The sequence below is a fragment of the Chanodichthys erythropterus genome, chromosome 6 (assembly GCF_024489055.1).
Source record: "Chanodichthys erythropterus isolate Z2021 chromosome 6, ASM2448905v1, whole genome shotgun sequence".
Lineage (NCBI taxonomy): Eukaryota > Metazoa > Chordata > Actinopteri > Cypriniformes > Xenocyprididae > Chanodichthys > Chanodichthys erythropterus.
The window spans coordinates 13,930,151-13,953,321 of NC_090226.1; the positions used below are offsets into that span (position 1 = coordinate 13,930,151).

Genomic DNA, 23,171 nt, shown 5'->3' on the forward strand with positions numbered 1-23,171 from the left:
ACACTTTTTACAAGTTTAAACCTCGAATTTAAGGTGATTTCAGCATGGCATGAACACACCTATACACACACACATATATATATATATATCTCGCTCTTTGGATTTAATGCTTAAGTTATATGTTTGGGAACAGTTCTTTTAACCCTAATTGATGGAGTGTGTAACATTTCTTTTAAACATCCATTTAGGAAGACGTATTATCGCCATATTCCAGGATGGCAAAGCCAAGATTCATCAGGCTCAAATTATGAGAGTATGGTTAGTAGGAAGCATGAAGAATCATTTTCACACATGAATTGATACCTTAAATTCATTGAAAGTCTTTGGGATGTGCTGGAGTAGACTTTAAAGAGTGCTCACCTCTTGCATTGTCAGTACAAGATTAAAAACAGATGCATCTCTTGATGGAAATAAATGTTGTGATGTTATCTCCATCAACAATTTTTGGTATATATATATATTTCTTATTCTTATTAAATTTTAATATTAAATATACAAGTCTGCATCCCGTTTGCTACATTAATTCAAATTCAGGAACTGAACTGGAATTTAAAAAGCACTGTCGATCCAAACAGTTGAATAGTTGTGTAAAGTTTACAAAAAATATTAGGTGTTAAAAAGTGGACAATTTAGTAATCAGAGGCAAGGACAGATCAGAAGGTTGAGAAAATGACACAGCTTTACTATAAAGAAAGGCGTCTCGAGCAGATTAAGTTGCAGCATTTCGTCATACACGCATACATGGTGAACAATAATGATTGACCATTTCTATGGCCAGATTTAAAAAAACAAAAAAACACTGTTAACCTGCATAAGCAATTTAAAAAAGCTGATCTGATGCACAAATGGCTAAAAATACAATAATAATAGTAAACATAGGTATGGTTTTGCTGTATTTAAAAATCAAATGTGTCACGGAAACAGCTGTGGCAATTATTGTCCTCTTTGTTTTATGGATACTAGATTATGAATGTAACCAAGTACACAAATGATCGGACATTGGGAGAAAGACAGAATAAGCAATATACCAACAAATATATAATTGTATATATTTTATGAACATCGCCAGTCCACTACAACTCATGGACGGAGGGAACAATCTGCGAAGACGATAAAAGTGGCTGCAGAAGTTCAAGGCAAGGTTGGACAAAATAGGGTCAAGCCGACTTTGAATTGCCTTGATGTTAAACTGTTAGAATGTCTACAGTCAGCAAACACACCACAACGTGTCGTCTAAAGAGTTATCTGTGCATGTAAGTCCCTACTTGCTCAAACAAAAGCTGGTAGACTAAGCCTACTGTGCAGAAAACAACAGCGAAAGACAAATGAGGAGAGTATTGCTTTGAGGTATAACGGAGAAAAAGCAGATCTGATGGATCCAATGAATTTCATTAACACGTATTTCTTTGCTGCGAAGGCATCGTATAGGACATCACATCCCAATCAGGAAGTTACGACCTGATATTCAGCCCTGGGCCGTGTCACAGGTGAAAGGCATTATGGGAGCCTGTGGTGCAGTAATACATGAACAAGAAAAGACAAACCATTTTCTCTTGCATAACACAATTCAAATGTTGTTTACAAAAAGATATCATCCTCAGTGCAGAATGCTACAATGGTACAATTCTACAGCATTTGCTATTTACATCGTTATTAACGGTGTCAGCCAGGCAAAATCGGGACGTAATGAGTGACAAACCATGTCACCTAAATACAATTAAAATGAGAAGACACAAAACCAAGTCTCATTCGAATACCCAAGACCACTGGCTGAACGCAAATCCAGATCTGTGCATGGAGTCTTCCATTTTGGGATGCACCAAAAAGCATTTTTTATTATGAATTATTTACTTACTGTAACACAGTAAATCTGCTCAAAAAATTGATATTTACACGATGATCAAGGCCTTATTTGAGAAAAATAAATACACAACATTTCCATTTTGTGTTATGTAAAAATTACATTAAATAAATTCTAATATATTAACACAATGTGAATGACATTAATACTAAAAAGAGCAGCACAATTAACAAATAAGACATACTCCCTTTAATGGTGACATCACATTTCATTATTTTACATTGCCACAGACATGATCCTTGACCTCTGAAGTATGTTTTTATCCTACATTACACAAAGAAGCTTTCACAATGTGCTAAAATCACAGCTCAGACTCCAAACAGCAGTTGTGCAGTCAGCAATAAATTATTAATATATTAGTCCCTATTATTTTTTATAAATAAAATCAAGATAAATATGTAGAGGGGTCCAAAAGTTTGAGCTCACTATAGTGAAAATGCATTAGCGTTATTTTTATATTACCAGCAAAACACTTTGGGCCCTATTTTAACGATCAAAGCGCATAGCTGCGCATCCCTGTGTGCGTAATAAGCAGAGGGTATGTGCGCCTATAGGTGCATATTACTAACGCGCTCTTTAAATAACAAAAAAATAAATATTGTGCCATTGACTTTAGACCAGATTTTTGTTGGTCAATGCCGCAGTCTATTTCAGTTGCCGCAAAATAGCAATGCGCCAACAATGCGCTTGAACACCCCTAGTTTTTCAGACCAGCATGCACATGGGCGCACGTATGGGTCTAAATGCATTTGCTATTTAAACAACGTGGCACAGGACGTAAAAATAATATTGCGTCAGGCTGAAACTAGCAAAAAACACTTGCGTCGCGTTTGCCGCCCCATTGCGCCGGGTGTATGATAGGGCCCCCAATTTGCTTTGTTTCACTTTTGCTTTAATTACAGCTGCATGAACTCAACTAGTTTGTGTAAAAACAGATGATCATGTTCTCCAGCATGATTTGAGATTATTCAAAAGAGACAAAATGCTCTTTGGATCCAGAAGTGGATCTTCCATCTGTTAAAGAGTCATAGGAGACTCACTCACCATTTCAAATTAATTAAAGGTTTACTTAATTAATTAAACCTTAAAGTCAGTATGAAAGTTGCGAACGTCTTTTCTTCCCTATTGGGACGTATATCTGAATGAAATGACTTTGAATGAAAAAAAATAAAAATGTAGAGCGGGACTTGATTTTGTCAATTGGGAATTGATTGATTTACAAAAAGGCACATGAATTCAAAAAAAAAAAATTATGTGCACAGATAAATCATTTATAATAAACACGGCAATATTTTGATTTTATGTAGACTTTAAATACATAAATTAGGTGATTTTCAATGTGGCCTCAGACTTTTGAACCTTACAGTAAGTACATAGTTGTGCAGAAGATAAATGAATGGTAGTAATGTGTGAGCACAGGTAGAGAACAAACTAACCACCGTGAGTGGCACTAGAGTTACAGTGGCATGTCTTCAGGGCAGTGTTTCAGCCGTGAACGAACACTGGATCAACCCCAAACAATATTTACACTTCTCTTTACTGTACTCAGTGGCTATATTGAGTTATTCATGTCTAGAAATCCTCAAATGACAACCCACTGATGTATTGATGCACCCCAAACTTTTTTTAGACTCCTTGAATAAACTTATTCAGACACCGAACTCATCACCAAGCTGATTTAAAAAAAGAAAGAATGAAATTTCCATCATCATTATTCTCTTTTGAGGACTATATAAAGCAAGTCTTATTAAAAAAAAATGAATATATCATTGTGTATTTAACTCTTTGTATTACAACCTCTCCATTGTCCTTTGCGCTAAAATACTACCATGCTTCAAAATAATGTTTTTTTCTTCATTTACATGTGATGCCATCTAACCTCGGCCTATAAATATTGGTGGCATTTTATAGTTGCAGCCAGTGAAAATATATTAACAGAGCAACAGCAAATGAAAGCATGACCAGTCCAGTCAGGCATATATAAGAATATACCCAGGACTAGATGTTTTTTCTTTGCAAAAATCAACATAAAAAGGAAACATGAGATTCTAACGTCCAATATTAACCCAAAAGCACGATAATGATAATACATAGTGCATAGTTTTATAAAGCACAGCAAACCGTGCCAGCACTGTATACAGATTTCATGTTTTTGGACGCAATCTATCTGCGGTGAAAAAAGGATCGTTCACTGCAGCAATATCAATATGATAAACGTATCTGCCGACGTTCTGCAGTTGAGTCGACACACAGTTGATATGTCACAGGTCTGGTGCTTGTATCTCCGTTTCTTTGATGCTAGCTACAGTAAGAGGAGGAAGGGGCAGATTAAAGATTTCCAAAATAAAAAAAGAAGAGCATAAGCCACACGAAAGCTTGAAAGTCCGCCCCGTCGCCCTAAAGGCACACTAAAGTCTGTGTGGGGCATGGGGACGCCTCAAACAAAGGTTTCCGAACACCAGCTGGCTCCCCATCCCTTGTTCAGAAGGATCATGCACTCCAGTGCCTTTTATGTGAATACTCATAATTCTCTCTGTATATATATATTTATTTTTATGCGTGTAGTGGCACCCTCCAACCTGCTGGGGGCGCCGTGCCCTTTTCTGGGTGCTATGCCAGAGAGTAGATGGCATTAACGGGTGATGTGGCTTCTGAGCTCTCGTTTCCTTCCGTCTCCTCTTTGTCCTTCTTAACTGTATACTGGCCGATAAAGGAGCCGTCCTCATTGAACTGGCCGTCCCCTCCTTCACCATAGTCCACAAGACTGTCGTCGCTCTCTTTTACGTTCCCGTCCAGGGACGTTTGGCTGCCCTGCAATGGTTTGTTGTCTTCGTCGCTGCTGTAGGAAGAAAGAAAAAAAATAGTTAGAACATAACACGGGATGAAGGTTCGGCTGGTTAGCATAGACCGGTTAGCCTCTGCTGGTAGATGTCATAACTACACCGCATGTTTCTCCATAGACAACCATTCAAAAGCAGGCATGTATCATGATTAAATAAATACAAGCAACTCACAAATATTTTCATTATATTATAGCAGAAGTTGTGATTGTTTTTTTATATTATGATTTGTTTTATATACTACCTGTCATGCTTGCCAGTTGTAGTGCCTATGATAGCCACCAGAGGGCACTCCTTCTGTCGCCACTGCTTTATGAACTGCATTTCCCATAACCCTTTGCCTGGACTCATTATGCTTCATTACATTCTCATTATATCCTTGCTATATGTAAGCCCTGTGTTTTCTGTCAGTCTTGGCGAAGTCTAGTATGTTGTTACACTGCATTTCTGAGCATTATCCTGGTTTCCTGTGTCTTGGTTTTTTGATTCTCTGCCTGTTTTCTAGATTACCCTTTTGCCTGTGTTTTCTGCCCACTTGCTCTTTTACATTGTTTGACCTCTGAAAGCTGCATTTGGATCATCAACCCAAGTCTCGGAGCAGTTCGTAACACTACTGTTTTAAAGTTTGGGTTGGTAATACTTGACAGTTTTGCTTTTTCTTCCAATGATTCGAACTAAACCATGCTGAGAAAAAACATTTAGCATCTTACTTTTGAGAAACATCAAGGAGAAAAGAAAACTCTCAAGGTGAAAGAACCACAAAGACAAAGACAAACTCTCAGCTCTTTGTATTCTATAAATGATGTAATGGCTATAAATGATTCATTGCTCTACATTATCACAAGTAGATCTTTTATCCCCCATCCTGTGCATGCCCAAACACATGCGACTCATATATTAAAACAGACCTCTGCTGGGGGGTAATAGTGTCATGCATTAGGAGCAGGGACCAACATCAACCGAGAATCACCAGAAAACAAAGAAACACTAATCAGATCTTAAAAACCACTGACTTAGCACAGAGGTACATGTTTAATTTCATGTAATATCCATGGACCTTGTTGTAAACTGTTTTACAGATAGGCTGTTAAATCGAAACATTGTAAATAAACTGCCCATACAAAACATGGTTTACAACCAGGCTCCATGATATTATCCATTTCCATGGGTCATAAAAATGCTTTTACCAACAGCATATATCCTCTCTATAAAAAAAAGCATTGATGTTTCATAAAAAATGTTTAAGTAGTATGATTCTACCAGATGACACGGTTCTGTGCATGCACTGTGACAACTGGATAATCATGGTCATTTAATCATTTATCTTTAGATTCAATAAGGCACATTCAGGAAATCTTGCTATTCCCCACCAAACATATTTCAGGGAATAATGAAGATGGGTTTTTGATTTAATCGATCATCCCTCACACTCACAAATATCACCTGCTTTTCACCTCCAAGAGTAGTTAAACTCTTTTTCAATGAGGGAAATGTATTTCATCACTTTTGAAAGAATATGTGAAAACAGGGCTTGTTTCATTGTCCTGTTTTTAAAGAATATTTAGAAAACAAATGGATGAATAAATGAATGAATGAATGAATGAATAAATATGGCTGTCAGTCAATTAAAAATGTAAAATTAATTACATGACATGCAGATTAATTACATTAATAATAACATTAATATTTATAAACACAGCATATCACTATACATTTTTAGCAGTAAATACTATTTTTCTATTTTGCATTAATTCATTTACAGCCGTCCTAAAAAATGTTAATAAATTCACTAATAGGATTGGTGTTATAAAAAGTTTAAATAATGAATTATGAATCATCTTAGAATGATGGGAAAATCATAAAAGAATATGAGTTAGTAAAAAAAAAAATGTTATGCGTCTAACGCTTTCAATCGTTTATCAATACTAAAGGAGAAGGACATATATTAATCGATTAAAATCAAAAATGCAAGGCAAAAAAATGCTTTAGTTCAGTACTGAGAAGTCCAAAGGCAGATGAAATTAGTGCAGCTCTTTCCATACCTTTCCCTTTCAAGAGACCTTCATTGGACCAACAGGATGGAAAACACCCAAGAATAAAAAAATGATTAAGGGAGAAAAAGTGAGAAAAAATAATGAATAAAACAAAACATTTGTGTCATCAAAGAGGAAAAAGAAAATGATGCAGTGAACATAATCATAAACAGCCTTCAGCAAATAATCTGTTGTTAGCTTTTTGTTTGTTTTCTAGATGTGGCATCCCATTGAATGCAGATTATTGACAAAACCCAAGGCCTCTGATCTCCAGCAGACTCTCCTCTCGGATTGTAGGAAGTGCATTATAAATTCTGAAAGGGTATCGTAGATTCAATGAACTGAAAAACCATACATTTTGCTAGCCTTGCATGCAAATTTACATTCAATTGAGTTTCCTCTGAACAAAGCAGAATTATTTTCATGTTTCATGCATGTTTCTGACCATCGTTGCCCTGTCACTGAATGTTGTGTACTGCTCTTTCCAGAGAACAACATTTCAAGGGTGTTTAACATTGGAGGAAGAACCTTGGTTCCCTTTTGGAAAATTAATTTAAACTTGACATCACAGTACTGGCTATTCAAATATTAACCTTACAATAAAACCCAACAAATCGTGATTTATATATATATATATAATATATAATATATATATATATATATATATATATATATATATATATATATATATATATATAAAATAAAGAGAAAATTATTTTAAGAGGTAATAAAATGCTTCAGTACTTGACATTTTATTTCAGGCCAAAGCTTTTAAAACAAATTCCAATTCACTCTCTGAGATGAACGGCTTTTTATGAACCATGCAATAAGTGCACTGTTGTAAGTGGTGCAAGGTGATGTTTACAGAATTATACTGTTTCATAACCAGACACAACGTGATAAGTTTGCTGTCCTTTAAAATCAAAAATGCTGCAGGATATGGAAGCTAGTTTCTGGAGCAGAATAATAATAATAAAAAAGTAACTGCAACTTTTTATCACACAATTATTACTTTTGTATGGCAATTGCCAGTTTATATCTCACAATTCTGACTTATTTTTTCAGAACTGCAGTTTTATCTCACTTTTGTCTCAGAATTGTGAGATATAAACTTGCCAGTGTGGGGAAAAAATGAGAAAAAAAAAATTTAAGCTGCCATTTTTTCCCCTGAATTGAGAGTTTATATATAGCGAGTCAGACTGTCACAAGTGCAAGTTAATATCTCAAAGTCAAGATTGCGAGATATAAACTCGAGTTTATAAATATTAAATTACTTTTTTCCCTCACCATTGCGAGTTTATATCTCGCAATTCAGACCTTTTCTCAGAATTGTGAGATATAAACTCACAATTACAAGTTACAAAGTCAGAATTGTGGGTTAAAAGTCACAGTTACCTTTTTATTCCGTGGCAAAAGCAAGCTTCCATAGCAAGATGCCATACAATCAATCCTAACATATTTACAAATCTAAAAACATCCTGTTACTAGCCACACCTAGCAGCTGGCTTTTAGCACTAGTTGCTTTATCACATTGTGTTAGGTTAGGACACGGTGTGTTAACTTTCATAAAATTGCTGAATTACATCCAAAATAGAGGGACCAAGAAGTTTAACACCTTTGAAGAGCTCAAACACAGCTTTAGTCCCTGTTCTGCCATCCACATGTAGGCTAACCAATAACATGCTCAGGCTGAGATGATGTGCTGAAACCAAATACCTGTTCTCGTTCCTTAACAACCCAGCCGCCAATTTGAAAGAGGAGGGGGAAGAAAAAGGTTCATGAAGATGGAGTTGACCACATCATTCACACGTTAGATGGAGAGAGAAGTTAGTACTAGAGCCGCTGCATAAGGCTTAGCATAACTTAGATCTTAGCATAGCTAAGCTAATCAGTTACTGAAGATCGGTGGTTTCTGATTTCTAATCATTTAATATCACATAACTAGCTGTTAATCATGAAACTGCCAAGACACATGAGTGGTTTTATTAAAACTGTTGGAGCTTGTTTTTCAATTAGTGGCTTAGAGGATTACACTGAATAAACATAAAAATCCATGGTACTCTTCTACAGGTATGTCTGCATTCAGCATTGGTGCAGTGTTGGAAAAGCTAGGCTATGTTTAGCTTGCTAAGCTAATTAGCTACTACTAGCTTTTTTGAAAAAGAGCTAACAAAAGTTAAAAATCACTTACAAAAAGTATATAATTACTATTTATATTGTTATCTAATTGAAAAATGTTAAGTTTGAAGTGTTGCACTTTCACAACACTGCATAAGTAACATGACAATTATTAGCTTATGAAGCTAGGGATATTGGTTCAGACATATAATGTGTTGCCTGAAACTCTTACTGACACTTCCCTTTACTCTCTGTATCCAGGTTGTAATATTCACACCAACTTGTGGGCTTATACAACAAAACCTTCAAGACAAACTAATGATGACAGATAGAAAAATGTTGTTTTTTAAGGGTTCACACTGCCTTAAATGCCAACGGATCCCGACAAAAGCAATTAAATGCCAATTTTGTTTTTGTTAACTAAATCAGAAATAAGCCAATTCAAAATATTAAAAAGTACTATAATAGTAGGCCTTTATAAATAATACTAAAGTAACACACTAAAGTAGTGCTGAATGTTGGTGTTGGGGCAGTGTGAGCTCCTCTTCAGAGTCGCACACTGATTTCTTCCTGCCGATATGGGACTGCAGGGTATGAGGTTATGAGATCTGTCTGGTTTAGAGAGTAGAGGTAGAACTGTTCAGGGAGGACTCATTTACAGTATGCTGGTGAGGAGGATGGTGATAAGATGCACACTGGAGAGTTTTTAACTCCATGGCAACCACAGTTTCCTGAGAACCTGGTGCATTGGTTTCCAGCTGTTGGTCAGTGAACTGAGACACGTAACACACTAGCAAGCTTATTTTCTGTTTAAGTAAAGCAAAAGCCTCATCAACAAATGTTCTGGGGGTGTTTATGTAATTTGTTATTTAGTATTTGTTTGGTTTAAATGGTTAGTTGTTATATTTGTTTAAATGAGAAAGAAATTTTCCCCTCTGCAGGGTGAGAGCTATGTTCAGGACCTGTAATAGGTAAAACAAAGTGATTCATCAACAGGTTCAATATTGTAAATGGCAGAACCTGAATAGCTGTTTATATCTTTATGGTAAAAGTGATTGGAAGTGAAAACTTACTGATAGTCAAATGATCCATCTTGGTCTTTATGATCAACAGCATCTAAAGGGAGGTCTTTCTTCTCTCTCACTGATAAAAAAAAAAAAACAGCAGTACATAAAGACAGTAGAAAGACAATTTACATAACACACTTATATTGTGGTTAAAGGTTATTAATGTTAACAGAAATGCACATAGTAATTAAAATAAAATAAAAATAAAATGATGAAACAAATAAAAAGTAAAATAAATACAATAAAAATAATTAAATATATAAATATAATAAAAAAACAATATAAAAATAATAAAATAAAAAACAAAGTAAAAAATAATAAAATAAAAATATATAAAATAAAAAATAAAAATATAAATAAATATATAATAAAATAAATAAAATATATATATTATGAAATAAATAAATAAATAAATAAATAACCCTGGTTTAATATATTCCAATGGTTTATGGAAAGTGATCACACGTGTCTTGTGTATTTGCTGGACTTTACCTGGGTATTTTCCTCCACGACTCCTCTTGATGAAACAAACAATGAGCAAGATGAGAACCAATAAAGCAACGGCACACATCAGCCCAATGAACCAGCCCTGAGTCGCGATGTCTTCCGTCTCCTTGTAGGCTGTTAACAAGCAAACACACAGAGGAAGGGAGGAGAAAAAGAAGCACAAAATAAAATGTTTAAGTTTCGTAACATTATGTACCCATAAGCAAGAATGGCAGAAATCAACTCTCCCAGATCATCTTACACATTAAGAACCTTGTTCTCTTCCTGCATGATTTATCGAGTGAAGAGAACAGCGGAACACAGTAACACCAAATGGAGACCCTAATAAATCTCACTGACTTTCAGCAACATGGTAGGAGTCATTTGACAGCCATCCTTTATCAAAAACACATTAGCGGAGAGTAGATGTGGATTTGAATTACCCATCCTGATAATAACATCAGAGCACACAGGGCGCTCTCTCCATAAAGAGTTATCTGATAAAAACGGAAACCCAGTAAAGCCAGAAGCTTGGTTCAACCACATCATCCAATACTCTCCTTTTCAAAAACCACACTTTTTAATATCTGCATCTCGTGAAACATTTTAGATAGTAATTCAAGAGGGTGGACTAGTTGCATGTGTTGCATGTGCAGTATCTGTTTTTAATGATTCTTTAATGAATAAAAAGTTTGAGAGAGTGCAGCATTTATTTGAAATGGACATGTTTTATAATATCTTTACTGTTTTTTTTTTGTGATCATTTTCATTCCTTTTCATGGAATAAAATGATTAATTAAAAACAATTTTTTGAACTATAGCGCACAATACATTGCATCTTATGTACTTCATTTCAAAACTATGGACATTAATAGAGCATCTGATAATATAATATAAAAACAACTAAAATGGCCTGATAATAGTGGCATTTTTTGTGTGGAAAATCACAGAGGGATCTAACAGTGAGAGGAACAAACAATAAAGCTTATGGATTATTATGAGCTCAATCTTCTCTATCCGAAAAGCACAGAGCAAAACATCCCACCTAAAATGACATTTACACGGCTCAAGGATCCTTATCATCATGATGATCAATATCTTATTGAGCGTGCTCTAACAGAAAATGCTGTGAGATTTCATCTTGCTCACACCACCTGAGGCACATATGCATCCTCCTGGAAAAATAAGTTTGATAATGCATCTAAAGCTTCGAAAAATGTCTTCAAAGATAAACTCGCAAAATAACTTAGCAAGCATTAACGATGTTGATAACATTTACACACTTTTTACACCTTAATGCTTACATATTTCCCCGTTTGTTCCCTAGGAATTGAACGCATGCCCTTCTCTACAAGTTACCAGTGAAAGTAACACATCGGTAATGTAACAACATACAGTTTGTTGTAGTTTTATCTATTTCAGAAGGTCACATGTTGAAGCCTTTCTTCCTCCCTTGGGTCTTGGCTACCCCTCACCTCTGCCTGTCTCGAACGTGACATAGTCGCTGCTGATGGAGTTGTGCTCATGGGAATACACCCGCAACCGATACTTGGCCCCGGCCACCAGCCCAGCCAGCTTAATGGGAGGCTGGTGGTTTACTTGTATGCTTTTCGTCGACGTATTACCTTCAAGGAGAGACACAAGAGAGGTGTCCATCAAACCAAGCCCATGAAGCTAAACCGACCAAAACTAAGCACACAACACTAGCCTCTTCCACAAGATAGCAGGTCATGTTTATTAACTGAGGAAATGTGCTGCATCCCTTCCACTCTTAAGTGAGAATGTATAAAAAGAATATTTTAAGCAAGCTGGGAGCGAAAATACTGGAATAACTTTGCTCAGCACACATCAAAGTCTGGCACTGGTGTATTAGGGCATCATATGCTTTAGCGACGCCTGTAAAGAGCTTTGATGTGAAGTTGCCGCTTAATATCTCATACTGGATTTGCTATAATGAACTCAGGTCTAGAGTGGAGGGAGGTGCACCTTGTCTCAATTATCCATGGACCTCATCTCATCTCTGAGGAAGCTGAGAAGTGAAGAGACAAATCCCAAAGGCATTGTCAAGAGGGGGACGTGATGTTCCAATGAGGTTCCACGATGTTCTTAAGGAACCATCAGGCACCATGTAACTCATGGGTTGGCATGAGTTTGATGCAAAACCCTGTATATCCAAAATGTGGCCATATACAACAGCCTTTGAAGCAAGCAGCCATTGGATTATTTTTAAATGAAATTAAAGTGTCTAAAAGTGCAGACCTGGAGGTACAAGAGCTACTAGCTGGAAAGAAAGTACTTATCCATTTTAGACGATTCCCATTTATCCATTCAAAAAAAAAAAAAAAAAAAGCTTGTAGTTTTAATTTCAATGCTTGCAAAGCTGTGTATTACACCAACATTCTGGTTAGGGTTTGTTCTGCAATTGATGTAAAAGATTGTTTTGTACACAGAACATACTGATTTTTGACTGGCCAACTTGCATCTATTTAACCATGAAAAGCTGCCAAAAACAAAACAAAACAGCAAAACATCTCTGAAACTTAATTTAAGCTAAGCAAACGTAGGGATTACGCTACGGATAAAGTTATAACAATATGACAATAATTAATTTAATTATGTTGTTATGTTGTGGCTGATAAATGGCCGATATTAAAATTCTATACTGTTTTGTCTAAAGGAAAACATAGATATAAAAATCCACTATTTTAGACATCACAGCATTATGATGTCAGTACGAAAAATGAAAATTCATTCTGAGATAATGCTAAAGCTGACATTTAACAGTTATTAAATTAGCATTTTTAAAGATTAAGTTAGCATTAGATGATGATAAAAGGTAATCTAAATGTATAAATAGTGAATTAAAGGGTTAGTTCACCCAAAAATGAAATTTCTGTTATTAATCATCCTCATGTCGTTCTGTTATGACCTTCGTTCATCTTCGGAACACAAATTAAGATATTTATTTTAAGGATTTAACCACCACATTCAAGGTCCAGAAAGGTACAAAAGACATCGTTAAAATAGTCCATGTGACTGCAGTGGCTCAACCTTAATTTTATGAAGCGCTGAGAATACTTTTTGTGTGCAAAAACAAAACAAAAATAACAACTTTATTCAACAATATCTTCTCTTCCATGTCAGTCTCCTACGCTGTTTTCATCAAAAATATCTTAATTTGTGTTCTGAAGATGAACAAAGGTCTTACGGGTGTGGAACGACATGAGGGTGAGTAATAAATGACAGAATTTTCATTTTTGGGTGAACTAACCCTTTAACCATGCACAATTAAATATCCAATATTGACCAATACCAATAAATAAGCAAAGTCTAATATCGGCCGATAATGTTGATATGTTACTATTATATCATGCATCCTTATTTGTGGCCTTGCAAGGACTCATATTTCCTTCAAATGTTTATCTAGTTCTTCAATAGCTTGATTAAGGTGCTGATTGTCTTTCAAAGTTATTCGCTACCTCTGCATCAGGAGCTAAATGCATTTAAATGTCCTGCTTTGAGATCAACAAAACATCTAATATGAGCTGAGAAGCTTCTACAGCTAGTCTCTGACTTTAAGACATCATCACACACCATGCCTCACACTGACTGCATGCTGCTGCCACAATCTTGACAGGACATGGTGAGATGATGAGAAAGAGGAAGAAAGAAGGGAGCGTCGTATAATGGTATGGTGAGCCTACATGGGAAGTTGTTTTGGTCCTGGTGTAATTTAATCCCATAATAATGCAGTATTCCTTAGTGTAAAACAAATGAGTCCAAAGCCGTGATGCACCTCTTGGACGAAACCCAGATTGCTTCAGTTAAATTTACACCTGCTGGGTGGGTTATTGCATCAGTACGTCCTGTACAACATATTTCAAGGTTAAATATGTTACTCTGACTCTCCCCTTGAGGAGACCTTAGGTTGGAAACATTAACCTCATCTTTCTCTGAAACCTTTCCACCAAAGATAAGAAACAGAAGCCCAAGGGGCATCAATCAGATATGACAGGCTTGTTGGCATAATCATGGGATGGGGCAATGGTGGCCAATATGAACAATAAGCCAAGCAGCTGTGGGCAGCCAGACAACAAGTGCTGCTGGGAAGCCAATGGTTGAGGTAAGGGTGGAGTGAGCAATCACATCTCATGAGCCAAACAGATAGCTCAAGGACAAAAGAGCGAGCGAGAGAGAGAGAGAGCAATAAAATGAGTGAGAGAGAGAGAGACTTTTGTAGAGGAATATACACTAGTCAAACACTAGTTACGTATTGCATGTCTCTTTCCATGCTGTGACCGGCTTAAACATGCACAGGCACAACAGAACAGTGACGTAGTATGAAGAAATCACGTTTTTTGATTTACATTTACCTGCGTAATGAAAAAAAATGAAAATTAAAATGGCTCAAAAAAGTATAGGAACTGAATTAAAAAATCTCTAATAATATCTAACATAAATAAATAAATAAATAAATAAATAAATAATAGTATCCTTAAAACAAGATACATTTTCTTAACATTTAGGCTAATTATTCCTTTTTAAGTGTAAATGAAGTAAATTTGCACCTAAAAATTATATTTTTACTGGTGAAAAGAGACAAAACTGCTAAAATGTTGCAGTATATCGAGTATATTACAGTACTTTATATAATAAGAGGGGACTGCTGGGTGCCTCAAAATCCCAAAATTCTCTGTGGCCCAATTAGAGTCAAACAATCAGGTCTTGGTCATCTCTTTTTAAGTCTCAGGGTGTCTCTCCCCCTCATAGATTTAGTCAAATCTCTCCCTGTTCTTAGCCGCCAATGAGAAATAGAGCTTTCTAAAGGGAACATGCATGACTGCTGATGACACAAAGCAGGATGTAGTATTGCAGTTAGACAAATGACATTATTCAGTAACATGCTGGAGGACTGCTTCAGTTAGATATTAAAAACATTTTAGGGTTAACGAGCTACACAAATACTGTGAAAAAAGAACATTCCAGAGATTGACAGCAGGGAGATATCATAAATGTTGAACAATTCAAATAACTTTTATAATACCTCCCTTTCAAATAAACCTGAGCTCCCTGTAATGCTTATTGTGATGTTCTGTAAATGTTCCATAAAATGAGGCCCAATTAAACATTATGAGAGGATGATTTGGGTCACCAGTAGGCTCAGTAAATGTAGCGTTCCCTTTATAAGCTCTCGGTAGGTGCATCTGGCTCTTACTGTCCAGTGTGAACTCTAGCACAAACTCGCTGTTGTCAACGGAGAAGTTGTGCTTCCAGCTGACGTTAGCATAGTCATTGTTAGCATCCACGGTCAGATTCCAGATCTTTACATTCGGGGCTATGCAGAACAGGTGGGAGAGGAGTACACTTTAATATTTTGTGATACAGACACTGGTTAGATTACATATGCTTAATCTTAAAGACCCCATGAAACCTAAATTAGACTTTTGTATCTTTTTGTTTATGTCAATTACTTAGCTTTAAAGGTCATCTTTATGCTAATATAGTATAATAGAAATTTTTAGCAGATATATACACATTTAAAGTGCATAGACTTTCTTGATCCTCCGGGAAAAATATGGATATCATCCTATATTTTGGTATATTCAAACTTTGAATAAAATGCTCTCTAGAATTCCCTCTTAAGGCGCAGTCACATTAGTGAAACTGTTATCAATAGCATAGCGATGCATAAAGTACCATGTACAAACAAAGTTTTTTATTGCTACAGTAAATACAGACAATTGCTGTGATCAGACTTTAACAAACTTGAATCCAATACAAAGTTTTGGTTGGGAAATATTTCGTCCCTTACACGAAATTCCAAATTGTGTGAATTCCTATTGAGAGGACTGCATTTCGCCCTAGGAATTTTGCTGAACAAAGGTAAATGTGACCTAACTTTTACGGCCCCGATATACTTCAAGGTGTTCAAACTTTTGGGATGTCATTTTGAAGAAAATCTGTCCAAAGCAAAGTTTGTTTGTAGTTTGTTTTCATTTTTGTAGTGCCTATTTTATGTGTTCATGTGTTGTCGTGTTCTATATAGCATGTGGTTTGGTTTTCTGTGTTGCATGCAGCTGTGAGGGCTCTCATTGGCCGTGTGTTCGCATCATATTTTGTGTGAGCACATGGCTTTGTTTTGTTTGTTTCTATGTGCCATGTGCTCCGATGTCTATCGTCTTAAGCTGCCCTTCTTGTTACCCGATTACTGGTTTATTTGCTCCACCTGCTCTGCTTTGTTACCCTCCTAATTTCCTCTCCTATTTATTCTCCTAGTGTTCTCAGTCCTGGGCCAGATTGTCAAAATATATACATGGTGTCCTGCTGTGTCCAGCCTGCCTTGGCCATTGAGGGTCTGTTTTTCCCCTACGGGGTAGTTTTTGTTTGTTTTATTTTATTATTAATAAAAAGCCCATTGTTCCCTGCATCTGAGTTCTTGCCCCTTTATCCCTTTAACCACACCCGACAGAAGCACATATTTGAATATATTTTACATATTTGAACTGCTTCTGGCAGCATGGGTGCCATCGGAAGTTTCAAAAACAGTATATCATTGCTCAGCCATCTCAAACTTCCATTTTAAAAAGAACATCACCATGAGTATATCAGGGTTTTTATACCATCAGCTAACAATAGCAAGACGCAAATCATAATTTCATACTGTAGCTCAAAGCAAACATTAACTTAAGCTTACTAACTATTAAATATATAGCTATGTCCCACCAAAATTTACTGTAAATTACTGTCACTAAATACGTCACACAGCAAAGAAAACTTTCATGGGGTCTTTAATGCAGCTGAATACCTTAGCTAGAAAATGTTATTTGCTAATATGTGTGATATGATTTTACTAAATATCTCATAGTTTAGTGAGCAACATCATGCATTTAATTTTCTAATGCAGCTAGACAATTTGTAAAGCAAATGTCAATACTAATTCTGTGTAATCTGTGTATTGTATGTCTGTGAGGGCACAGGGCGAACATCAATCATGCCCCTGTCCTAAATTGTCTGCTAACTCAGTCAAACATACATAATAAATGTCATCTAAACAAAAGGACACGCTAATTTCATCTATTTTGTCTGTACTGTGGGCTTTTCCAATGAACACTGTGTCTTTATCAGATACCCAGCATTTTCCAATCCACTGTTTTAGGAGACATGGGCCGAACAGGAAGAAGTGTGGTGGAAGCTGTTGTAGTAGTGGTGGTAGTAGTTGTAGTTGTGGTGGTTGTTGTAGTAGTAGTAGTTGTTGTAGTAGTAGTGGTGGAAGTGGTAGTAGGTTTGGGCGGAGCAGCAGTTGTAGGGGCTGGTGTGGCTGGTTCTGGGGTAAGTATTGTTGGGATTAGGTCAGTGGAGAGGGGAGGGGGAGGAGGAGGAGTTGTGAACTTCGAGGCATCTGTAAAGTTAACGGTTGAGAGGAAGAACAGAGAGACGTTATATGGAGGTTCCAGGGTTCAGCACAAGAAAGACAAAGAGATGCGAGAAAAGACAAACAAGAATGAGTTAATCAAATGGAATTCCCACAATTCCCTTTTCCAAAACAAATTTAGTGAAAGAGAGGCTATGTTCCGAATGGAATACTGGCATACTGCATATTATCTATTGTACTCTACTTGCTATTAGAAACAAATGGTTTTATTGCACTCTTGACTTTTGTATTATAAAATGTGATATAATATATACATATATATACACACACACACACACTCACATACGAGTACCGTTCAAAAGTCCAGTGAGAAATATGTTTTAGCAATTAATTAATACCTTTTCAAGAAGGATGCATTAAATCAAAAGTAACACTAAATATATTTATAATGTTACAAAATATTTAAATTTATAAAAAAATAAATGCTGTTTTTAAATTTTCTATTAATCAAAGAATCATTAAAAAGAATGGATTTATCAAAAATATTAAGCAACACAACTATTTTTAACATTGATAATAATAAGAAATGTTTCTTGAGCATCAAATCATTAGAATGTTTTCTGAAAGATCAAGCGTGAATGATGCTGAAAACTCAATATTGAATAACAAATATTATAAATTAAAATGTATTAAAATAGGAAACAGTTATAATCACAATTGTAACAGTTTTACTGTATTTTAATAAAATAAATACAGTCTTGGAGAGCATAAAGACTTTTTCAAAAACATTTGAAAAATTTTACCATCCACAAACTTTTGAACGGTAGTGCATATAGCATATTTATGTGTATACAAATATATAAGAATTACTAGATCTAGGTATTCCGTGCATACAGCGAAAATAATGTACGTGGCCAAATAGTATGCTATTCTGAACATAGCCAGTATCAAATTTCTTTGCTCATGGCAGGCATTTATGCTTCTATATAACCAGACATGATGTCATGCCTCAAAGAATATTTCCATCTTTAAGACACCATTATTTTTTAATGCTTACATTGTTTGTTTAGCTTGCAGTACATTCTGAAATATCTACTGAAATGGTGCAACAACTTTGTGATATTTCCGAGCATGAATGTCGGCACGTCATGCCGCTGAGGAATACTGCAGAGGTTGCATAGAGGGTATCTAAAAATTGATTGTTGTGCACCACCAAGGGGAAACATAGGGTCACTACAAACCACTGCAATACTATAGAGACAACTGCAAAATGCAACAGTATTCTCAGATCTCTTGGCATTTTGAAACTATGAAATATAAAATCATATCTGGGACTTGACTTAAACAATACTTTTGCAGTGTTGTCAGTGCATTAAGAGAAGATGTGTGAAAATCAATTAGAACAAAGTGGATAGAATCATTACCATGGAAGATGAAAATTATTCATTATTGTACATCTTTGCTTACTGAAGCTTTTACCTTGGAAACAATGATGCTTTGAGTACCATTGACCAAATCCATAACAAAAACTATATAAGCAGTTTCCAAACTCAACTAAAAAGTGAGAGCAATCCATACTATGTTGGGAAGGTTAAGCCAGACAGCCCATGTCAGAAAGTCCCGGAGTGCTTGGCGACATTAAGATTTGCCAGACCAAGACATGCTAATGGATGTGAATGTGATTTCAGATCAACACAGCCAATCAGCCAACAATTCAGTGCACTCTTACCTGTATGTCTCCGTCTGACTGACACAAAATAAAAAAATTGCTTGGTAAAAGAGAAATAAAGGTGGCACAAGCAAGCGGCGGCGTGCATTGCATAAGCAACGGACTAATGGTGAGCTGATTTAACATGTATTCTTTTTAATTATTAATCAGCACAACACTCACTATCTGCAGCGTAGCCTTATCTAATTCTCACTTTCATGTATCATTTCTGACATTTGACCTGCACATGTACAAGCTGCACATAAACATCAATCTGAAGACACAGTAGAAAACAGCCCATAATTGCTTTACAAATACACTTATTTACTATTCTGCCATTTTTGTCATGGATGGATTCACAGCCAAACATCATCACTCCATTTATACTGCTCTATACGCAGCTGCACCTCATCCATATTAGCATAACTGCATTTCAACTCAGGCTATTTTTCATTGTAAGCTTACACAACATAATTTGCATGATTGAAAAGAGAAAAACTCTGCCATTTTTGTAAAGCTTAGTTTTGCATGTTCACAGCATTAATTAACTACGAAAATGCTGATAGATTTGACATTTTGGGGTATTAATCATAATTTTGCATCATTTCCATCCACTTTCAAAGAGCAAATGGCACAGGAAAGTAGTCATTTACATAATAAAACGCACACTGCTCTCTCTGACTATCTGCAACATGTATGTTAATCTAAAAATGTTATTTTAATAAAGAAAAATGGCTAATGTTTCAACAGGTACAATTCAATGGGCTTATTGTTTAACTGCTATCCTCGAATACAATACTATATTAATTCAGTATTAGTGACAATTTGCTCTTTATTTCCACCAGAGAAAGAGAAAACTGATATTTCAGTACTATCAACACAAAGTGCATGGTTATTTGGAACCAAGCAGATCTCGCCACCCATTTACTATTATAATAGGGAAAAAATACTATGACAGTCAATGGGGGGCCAGATCTGCTTGGTTACAATCATTCTTCCAAATATCTTCCTTTGTGTACACCAGAACAAAGAAATGTATACAGGTTTGAAACAACTTGATGGGGAGTAAATGATGACAGAATTTTCATTTTTGGGTGAACTATCCCTTCTACAGTGAGAATTGTTGGAGAAATTGCTATTAACTACACAAACAGTTTTTAAATTAGCTTGCCATTGTGATTAGCTTCTGTAACAGCGTTCGGAAATGTCCATATTTGATCATCACTTGAATATTAATATCCCTTCCTCTAAAACAACGACTATATCAAAGCATCACCACTAGAGGTCATTGTTTCCCAAACTACAAAGTGTTTAATTCTGGCTTCTGGCTAGATTTTAAACCAAAATGATGAGGAGAGCATGCTGGGATATGCCAAGCAGGCATGTGGTAGGAAGAGATGTCAGGGCTAAAGTAGCGAAGTGCCGTCAGGGATTAGGGGTCAATCGATAAATCACAAATTACATCAGAGCCACACATGACTTTAATCTTATTTATGTGGCAAAACAGCATCTTAGCAGCATCATAAAGAGATAAAACTTTAATCATCTACACTGAGAGCAGATTCAGTGACTTCACAAAAGTGCAAGAGTGTAGCCCATCCCTGAAAGCACACATGAACATGAAGGCAGACATATCGGGACAGGCATTAATAGACAGTGCAGTTGAGCTGTGTTTTTCCATCAAGGAAAACATAAGAGTTAAAGGTGAAGTGTGCAATTCCTGCACTTGAGGCACCAAGCAAAATTTCATAAATATATATCTTTTCAAAAACAATTTCAAATACTCTCCCAAGTAAAAAATATATGTAAAGAAAGATACATTTAGAAGCACAATTATGTAAGAAAACTTTTGTTCACAATTTTGAGAGCATAATTTACAATAAATTTGATCTCAAGTGTGGCTGTGAGTTTAAGTACTCAGCTGCACTGTCATATTTTTAGATATGTATTAGATAGACAGTATTTGAGGGAAAGACAGACAGAGGCTGAAGCAGAGACAGATTGCAGGGCAAGAGATAAACGGGCAGGCAGGCAGACAGTCCATTCCCCCATTACCTACAACTGAAGAGTCAGTATCTGGGGTGCCTTCAGTCAACACCACAGGAAAGACAGGAGGAGAAGAGGGGAGACAGGTGAGAGCAAGTCAGAGAAGACAAAGAAGAAATGAAGCAGTTAAGAGAGAAACAGATTGAGTTAAAGACACCACAAAGCATCAGGAAACAATGAGACAGAAAAGTATTATTAGAAGGAAAGAGAACAACAGGGTGGAGCACAGACAAGAACACCCAATGATTCTGCTCTCAGATTCACTAACAGCTCACAGCGACAGAATACAAAGCGACACGACTTTCTTGCTGACCTTCATTCGCGAAATGTGGCGACTCCACGGCATACACCTCTCCTGCGCCGACTTGTGTGCGAGCTGCTAGGTAGAACTTGAACCGTGTGAAGCGGTTAGGCAGATTCATGAGGAACTCCGTAACATTGGCTGGAAAACTCTGGACCTTCCTCTCTCCCATCTGTGTCCCGTTCACTAGAGTAGAACAGGACACTTTTTAAAAAAAAATGATAACAAATATCTGGGCAAAACTTGGGTAATGTATTCCAGACTAAAGAGAAACTAGGCATGTAACTCGTTGCTTATTAAATGTGTATTTACTCATTTTTGAGGCTTCCTATGGTGTAAGGTCAGCTCACCTGTGTGGTATTGGAGTGTGTATCCAATCAGGATACCGTTTGGCTCCAGTGGCTTGTCCCACTTCAGGTGAACCACGTCTGTGTGCCTTTGAATCCTAAAGTACTTTGGAGCCCCTGGCTCTATGAAAGGAATGTGAAAGCCATTCATATTCTGCCTTTTGTTACAGACATCACATATTTGATGTCTCATTATAGCTAAATCTACATCACTAAAGCAGAGCATGGTGAATCCTACCTCCCTCCTTCGTGTAAAACTCCACAGTGTTGCTTTGTGGTCCTTCATATTCTCTATTAGCCACCACCATGTACATCTTATATTTGCTGTATGGAAAAAGCTCTGTCAGGATACCAGAGGGATGTTCGGCAGTGGTGAAGAAACCTTTATGCAACTTTGTCTTATTCACTTTCAGGCCCTTTATGAGGCTGGACTCCCGCCAGTAGTACAACTGAGAATATGATAAAAGATATGAGACTTAGCAATGTTAGCAAATTCAATCATTTCAGCACTAATATATATATATATATATATATATATATATATATATATATATATATATATATATATATATATATATATATATATATATATATAAATAACATTTATATAATGATATATTAATATGAATTATATATATATATATATGACCACGCCCTCCAAAAGCTGGGTGTGGTGTGGTTTTGGATGATATCAGCATAAATCCTAATTTTTTTGGAGTAAATACATTAAAGTAACTTGACATTATCATTGAAGACCAGTGTGGCGACCAGGGTGGGCGAGAGCCGTGAGGGAACGGCGCGAGGCCGGTGGCGCGAGTGTTAATGAGCGTTACCTGGGAGACGCACCGGTCTTGAGTCCCTCACAGAGGAGCTCCGGGAGCATAAAAGGAGGAGCGACTACAGTGAAGGACGAGAGAGGACCAGGCCTGGACTTTATTTTATGTTTTATTATGTTTGTGTGGCCGGCAGACGTCCGCGAGGGTCTGCCGGCA

General features: G+C 36.3%; 1 protein-coding gene across 10 annotated transcripts in view; it reads right to left on the minus strand.

Moving 5' to 3' along the window:
- Positions 1 to 525: 525 nt before the first annotated feature.
- Positions 526 to 23,171, minus strand: part of nfasca (neurofascin homolog (chicken) a) — a 62,951-nt gene continuing 40,305 nt past the window's right edge. For 4 of the 10 annotated variants that reach the window (XM_067388173.1, XM_067388171.1, XM_067388167.1 and 1 more), the window contains 7 exons: positions 22,418 to 22,628; positions 22,183 to 22,302; positions 21,845 to 22,018; positions 10,412 to 10,540; positions 9,926 to 9,995; positions 6,744 to 6,761; positions 528 to 4,700 (listed from right to left, as the gene is read on the minus strand). In XM_067388173.1, coding sequence (XP_067244274.1) covers positions 4,472 to 4,700; positions 6,744 to 6,761; positions 9,926 to 9,995; positions 10,412 to 10,540; positions 21,845 to 22,018; positions 22,183 to 22,302; positions 22,418 to 22,628 — 951 coding nt within the window. In that variant the 3' untranslated portion in view covers positions 528 to 4,471. Of the gene's footprint in view, positions 4,701 to 6,743; positions 6,762 to 7,648; positions 9,996 to 10,411; positions 10,541 to 11,880; positions 12,031 to 15,620; positions 15,741 to 17,491; positions 17,805 to 21,844; positions 22,019 to 22,182; positions 22,303 to 22,417; positions 22,629 to 23,171 lie in introns of those variants that run through there. The other 6 variants (XM_067388176.1, XM_067388172.1, XM_067388170.1 and 3 more) reach the window with 6 other exon arrangements.